Source organism: Leuciscus leuciscus (genome assembly GCF_965113295.1).
Source record: "Leuciscus leuciscus genome assembly, chromosome: 7".
In the NCBI taxonomy this organism is placed as follows: domain Eukaryota; kingdom Metazoa; phylum Chordata; class Actinopteri; order Cypriniformes; family Leuciscidae; genus Leuciscus; species Leuciscus leuciscus.
The window spans coordinates 24,990,737-24,998,120 of NC_138731.1; the positions used below are offsets into that span (position 1 = coordinate 24,990,737).

General features: G+C 44.2%; 1 protein-coding gene across 1 annotated transcript; it reads right to left on the reverse strand.

Annotated features, from left to right (window-relative positions):
* Positions 1-1,528: 1,528 nt before the first annotated feature.
* Positions 1,529-2,397, reverse strand: LOC309503078 (gamma-crystallin M2-like; the record flags this gene model as incomplete). The annotated part of the gene is made up of 3 exons (XM_082175769.1): positions 1,529-1,801; positions 2,042-2,290; positions 2,386-2,397. The coding sequence occupies 3 exons, from the start codon at positions 2,395-2,397 to the stop codon at positions 1,529-1,531; spliced, it is 534 nt and encodes a 177-aa protein (XP_082031895.1).
* Between the last annotated feature and the right edge of the window lie 4,987 nt (positions 2,398-7,384).

Here is a 7,384-nt window from a genome sequence, read left to right on the forward strand (position 1 = left end):
GACATGTGAAGGCTACGTATAGTCACCCATTTTTGGAATATGTCCTCTGCATTTAACCCATTCAAGTTAGTGGAAACACATTAGGAGTAGTGAGTAATGAACACACAAATACTGCAAACTGTGGACACACACACCCGGAGCAGTGGGCAGCCATTTTTATGTGCAACCCGGGGAGCCATTGGGGGTTAGGTGCCTAGCTCTAGGGCACCTCAGTCATTTCAACGCTATCTCACGAGCAATTCGTATGAATTCATGCAATTGAGTAAAAGGTGGCTAACTCGTACGAATTTGTATGACCTCACTCATACGAATTCGTACGATTTGTCTAAACCCCAGTGATGGGTAGGTTTAGGGGCGGGGTCAGGGGTAGGTCAATCGTACGAATTCATGCAAATTGGGCAACTCGTAAAATTGAGCAAAAATCGTACGAATTTGTACGAGTGAGGTCGTATGAATTTGTACGAATTAGCCACCTCTTAAATTTCGTACAAATTACCGTGAGATCAGGTTGGTCATTTGGTCATCTCAACTGAGAATCGAATGTTGGGTTTCCTTGTTTTATGGGGACTTTCCATTTGAAATAATGATGTTAAACTGTACAAACTGTATATTCTATCCCATAAACTCACCCCTAATCCTAACTGATGTATTTTTACAACGTTATCTAATGAGTATTTGTATGTATTTCATATTAAAAGCATTATGTTTTTAAGTGTTGAAAATGTTTAACTTTGGAAATAGACGTAATGTATTTGTAAACCTTTTAAGGATCACTTAATACTAATGTAATTAATAAAATAAAGGTAAAGCACTTAATATTCTTCAGATTTTAGATTATTTTAAGTCATAAAGTGAGCAGGATATATTAAAATTTAACGTATGGTTTCAGCAGGCATGTTTCATGATAGCCTACTAATCGGGGCAGACGGTGCCTGTGTCCAGACGGTGCCTGGGGCTTGTCTGTTCGTCCTATGTCGAGTAGCATATCAAATTAATGAAACCCATTGGACTCTATTTTATGGAAAACAAATACTGGGAAAAACAATACTTTTTTCTAAATATAATCTTTTGTGTTCCACAGAAGAAAGTCATAAACGTTTGGAATAACATGACGGTGAGTAAATTATTTTGGTGTGAACTATCCCTTTAGTTTTGCCATATGGACATTTAAGGACTTCATTTTGAGTACTTTATCGTACTGATAAATTCTAATAAAACATAAGCATTTGTAATTTCACCAGCTATGAGAAACAAGCTATTTTCATGCAGTCTGTAGTTTCACAGTTATGAACAGGGTTTTATGTTTGACTGGACCTTGTCATTTGAAAGCCTGCATCCCTCATATTTACAGTAGCCTATTAGATTGCTATATTACTATATAGTATAACAGAATTCAGTAAATTCTTTATAGATCTGTTTAATTTATGAGGTGTTGTTTGTGGGCTACTAATGCAAATATTATTGACATCAATGATTTTCAAGACAGAATGTGTAGTGTTGTAGAGAAAATATTTTATTAATATAAACCCTAGTAAAAGGAGTCCATGATACGCCTCATGCTCATGAATCTCATGCCACCCATATTGCTGAAGCTCCTGTACTCTCCAGGCCTGAAGTAGGACATCCTGCCTCTGTAGTGGGGCTGCTCATACATGAGCCAGTGGCCGTCCATCACATGACAGGACTGACAGTGAGACATGCGGTAACGGTCCATAATGTTGTCACAGTCATCCATCATCTCGTGCATCTGACCCATGAAGTTATCTCTCTCGTAGATCCTCATTCTGTAGGAGCCTTTGTACTGTAGTGAAAGAGAAGTCCATTATTTTCAAGTTTAGCTAGTAGAAGCAACATCTAATGTAAACAAATAACAAGAACTGTGTAGTTCTGCCTCATAAATCATTTTGAATGGATGCTTTGAGTTGATGGATTTTAGAATTTTCCTCTATGTCCTGCAAATGTATGTCCTACAGGTTTTTACTTCATGATTCTAGGATGTGGTTTTGGGTGTATTACAAAACAATACATTCATAAGGCTCACCATGGGGATCATACGGCAGGATCTGATGCAGTTGCTCATTCCAAACATAGACATGTAATCAGCGTACTCGCCCCTTTTAAAGAAATACTGATTTCCCATGTAGTTGGGATGATCATACATCATCCAGCATCCGCTCTCCACTCTGCAAGAGTGACAGCGATTCATGTGGGAGGAGAAGTCACCACTGTCACCCATACACTCATAAGAGCGACCCTGGAAGTTTCTGTCCTCGTAGAAGATGACCTGAAAATAAAGTTAATCTTTAATGAATTTTCACTTTATATAACTTATATCAAAGTAATGTGAGTGAAACTGTATGTAATGGGTGCTGTAATGAAGTTTACCTTGCCCATCATGGTTGCGCTGTCTGATCCTCAGTAGTTCCACAAAGGAGAAGCTGAAGCTGATTCTGGTTGTTGACTGACTGCTGTCACCCGTACCTTTATACTAGACCAAGACTAAAGACTACACAGCACCTATTGTTAGTCAATTCCTGACTGTGCAAGTTGGAATAGAGGCCATTCCAGCTAAAGCTTGGTATGTAGATCTTAGTGTTCATATTATTAGGTCTGTATAATTTCTGAAGTTTATATATATTTGTTGTTCCATATTATTGCATTCTGATTTGTGGATTTATTTTTTATTTTTTTAAATATATAAAAACTAACATTAAAAACCAAAATACTAAAGAGTTTTCATCCTTACAGATTGTTTGTCGTTTCAGATTCCCTCATTCTGGTTATTTGGATTTGGTTTGTTTTTGGTTTTCATTGGTGTTCATTTCAAAATTATGCAAATAGGTCCTTCCTTTTGATTACACCTTCTACGTGAAATATTGGGGATGGAGGACACAGTGAGGGAAAGCACACATATCCTTGTGAGGCCTGGCTGTAATATACAGCTCAAAAAAATGAACTAGGAAGGTTGTGCACTTTACATAATATATTTATATTTAGTTTACTTATAATAATTGTGTTTGTTGACTTGAAATGTTTTTTTCTATTAAGGTCCACGTAATTATGTCTCAACTTAACAGTACAAAATCCTAACGTGTTGTCTAAACACAAACCATTTATGTTAAGTAAAAAATTCTTACATCCAGATGGTGGCAGTATAGTGCGACGCCAACTGCCATTTTGCCCTAACTTAATTTGATTGTGTTCAATCTGCTTAATATGTACAATTTAAGTTTACTTAATCTGTTTGTGTTGGATTACATGAATGATTTGTGTTGCATTAACTGAAACTGGGCAGTGCTTGTTAGTTCCCAGCATGCTTTGCATATGGTTGAATTAAGAGAGAATAAATGTTCAAATTAAGTGTTATTTTATGTTTGTTTTTTTGAGAAAATGAGAAAAGGGGAAGACTTGATAGTGTGTAATTGTGTTTAATGTTCAATTACATTGGAATTATTAGAACCATTTAAATTACAGTGGGTTACCATTGTGGAGAAGTGTGGAGCATTTTGTTTGGCTGTGGACTGATTTAGTTAATGTTATCTGCTTTGTTTAAAGGAGCATGTAAATCATAGCATTTTAGATGCTAATATGTGCTACTGCTAGCAAATAGCTAGCTATAGTCTATCAATTTAATTATGTGTCACTAAAATAAATGAAAAATTAATGGATGAATGAAAATAACAAACGCATAAGTTGAATGCCAAATAAGTAAATTAGTTGGCCCAAAACATTGCAAATAAGTTGGGCTGACACTATTAAATTAAGCTGTGTCCAACCATAGTAAATAAGTTGAATCAACCTTAATAAATTAAGGTGACCCAACGTAAGTACATTAAACTGGAATAACAGAATTGCATAATGCTGAAATAAAGCAAGCTAATCAAGTGGAAATGCTTTCCATGATTTTTTTTATGTTCATTCAAAGAGTTATTTTTTTGAGTGCATTGCAATTGTGCACACTGATTGTGAGGCCTAACTGTGGCATGACTACTCTGATGCATATTATATAGTAAACCAGAAAGCACTTTCTTGATCTGGCAAGCTCTCATCTGATTGGCTGGTTTTACACAATGTATGTGAGAGAGAAAACGCCTCGGTTACGACTGTAACCTCGGTTCCCTGAAGAGGGAACGAGCGTTGCGTCGAAAGCTGACGCTATGGGAACGCTTTGCGTGATGACGTCTTGAAGCACATGTAAAATCAGTCCAATGGTGTGGCGGAACGTCAGAGGCGGGTGACGTCACGTACCAGGAAGCTATAAAAGCCGGCCCGAAACAGAAAACGAAAGCTTCGTAAAGTCTGAAGTCGCGCTGACAGGCATGAAGGAGATATGGCAAGGCGACGCAACGCTCGTTCCCTCTTCAGGGAACCGAGGTTACAGTCGTAACCGAGGCGTTCCCTTTCAAGGGAACTCCCGTTGCGTCGAAAGCTGACGCTATGGGAACGTCTATACCAACGCCTCCATAGCTACAAATGTCTGTCCTGTGTGTAATCATGTGAGCAGCACTAAGAAGACAAAACATGAGACCCTAGAGTAGAGTCTAAATCCAGAGAGTAGAACCTGACGAAGGTGTGCGGTGAGGACCAGCCTGCCGCATCACAGACGTCCTGTAACGATACTCCTGATATAAGGGCCTTAGAGGCCGCCATACTCCTAGTAGAGAGCGACCGGACAGCCAAAGGAGAAGGCTGTCCAGCCGCCTCATAAGCCAGTGAGATAGTCACAACCACCCACTTGCTCATCCTTTGCTTAGACACTGGACCTCCCTTGTTAGGGGAGCAAAAGTCACTTTTACGCCACAGGGCAGCTCTGTGGACATACGCGTCTAACGCCCAAACAGGGCAAAGCAAATTATTCGCCTCCTGGTCCGATTTCGAAAGGGAGGAGGACCTCCAAGTGCCACGAAGGAAACGAGATACCAAGGGGTCTTTCCCCACAGACATTCCACCCAAAGGACTGTGGTAAGCACCTATGGCCGCCACATAGACCTTTAAAGTGGACGGGGTCAGACCTGCAGTGAACCGTTCCTGCAGGAACTCCAGCACTGTACCAATTGGGCAGTGGACTGGGTCCAACCGACGGTCACTACACCAAGAAGTGAATACTCTCCACTTCAGGGCATAAAGTTTCCTCGTGGAGGGAGCTCTGGACTGTAGAATGGTCTCAACAACCTCGGTTGAGAGACCTGACTCTATGAGCTGGGCCCCCTCAGAGGCCAAGCCCACAGGTTCCAAAGTTCTGGCCGAGGGTGAAATATCGAGCCCTCTGCCTGGGACAGAAGGTCCCTCCTGACGGGTAACTCCAGAGGATGCCCGTCGAGGAGGGACACAATATCGGGAAACCATACTCTGCCCGGCCAGCGCGGGGCTATAAAAAGCAGGCAAACCCGGTCCCTGCGAACTCTTTCCAGAACTCCCGGGAGCAGAGCAACTGGGGGAAAGGCGTACAGACGTAGCCTCGGCCACGTCTGTACCATAGCATCCAGTCCCAGAGGAGCTGGATGCGTGAAGGAGAACCAAAGTGGACAGTGAGACGTCTCTCGAGACGCAAACAGATCCACTTATAATTTCCATATCAGCTCCACCACCTCGGGGGTGGAGCCACCATTCCCCGGGCCTCGGCCCCTGTCTCGACAGAGTGTCTGCTCCTATATTCTGGACCCCGGGGAAGTAGGCTGCCTTGAGTGACAGCAACTTCCCCTGGGACCACAAGAGGATATGGCATGCCAGCGCAAACCCCCTTGATATAGGCGACTACCGACGTGTTGTCCGTATGTAGTACACATGGTGTCCCCTGAGACCTGTGATAAAGCTCCTCAGAGCCCGGAAGACAGCTAACATCTCTAGGCTATAGAATGCCAGGAACGATGATGGTCTTCCCACAGACCTTGAGATGAGCGACCCTCAGGATCGCTCCCCAACCCGTGAGGGAAGCATCCGTCGTTAGCAGTTTGCGACGACAAGGAGCTCCCAGCACTGGGCCCTGGGACAGGAACCAAGGTTTCTTCCACATAACCAAGGCACGTAGGCATCACCGCGTGACCTTGATTGTGCGAAATGGGTTGCCCCTCGGGGAAAAACCCTCTGGTCCTGAGCCACCACTGCAGGGGCCTCATGTGCAGCAGTCCAAAAGGTATCCCGTTGGAAGCTGCTGCCATGAGACCCAACAGTCTCTGGAACTGTTTGACAGTGAGTAGCTGGCCTAGCTTTACACTTCTCACAGCTGCCAGGATGGAATCGAAGCGTGGCGATGACAGGCGCGCCTGCATCGACACTGAATCCCAAACCACGCCTAAAAAAGTGGTCCTCTAAAATGGAGAAAGCACACTCTTCTTGGCGTTCAGCCGTAACCCCAACTCTTTCATATGGGCGAGAACAACATCTCGATGTTGAACCGCCATCTAATGCGACTGAGCTAAAATCAACCAATCGTCGATGTAGTTCGTGATGCGAATACCCCGGAGGCGCAGAGGCGCCAGAGCTGCATCCACGCATTTGGTGAAAGTGCGGGGTGATAAAGCCAGGCCGAATGGAAGAACTCGATATTGGTATGCTTTGCCCCCGAAAGCAAACCTCAGGAACTTCCAATGACACGTCACGGACGGATGGAAAATGCGTCCTTGAGGTCTATCGTGACAAACCAGTCCTCGGACCTGATCTGTGGCACGATTTGTCTCAAGGTTAACATTTTGAACTTGAGCTGCATGTACTCGTACAGAACTCGAAGATCTAAAATGGGACGCAATCCCCCGTCCTTTTTTGGAACTATGAAGTACCGGTTGTAAAACCCGGTTTCCCTGTTGGAGGGGGGTACATATTCTATGGCCCCTTTCTCTAACAGAGTGTTTACTTCCTGTTCCATAACCAGAACCTGCTCGGGGCCCACCACTGTGGGCAGGACCCCCATAAACCGCGGTGGGCGTTAATAGAATTGTATCTAATACCCTTTTTCCACGGTCTGCAGGACCCAACGAGAAACATTTGACAGTAGCTTCCACGCTGTCAAAGATTCTACTAGAGGTACCAGTCTCTCGAGACTGGTTTCTGGATTTTGTTGCTGTTGAGTAGTCGGTTCGTCGCCCTGTAACGGCGCACCGGCAGGGAACGACCAAACAGACTGCTCCAGCACCCTCCTCAGAGGGGGCGGGCATCCCGAGGCCACTACGTTTCCGGGTGGACCTTGAGATATGTGCTCGCCGGAGACCGCTGCGCCCTGTAACACCGGAGGCGGCAGGGTTGGCAGAACGGTCCCCTGAGGGCACCGAAGAGAGACGGCACCGTATTTTTCTCCTGCTGTTGAGTAGTCGGTTCGTCGCCCTGTAACGGCGCACCGGCAGGGAACGACCAAACAGACTGCTCTAGCACCCTCCTCAGAGGGGGCGGG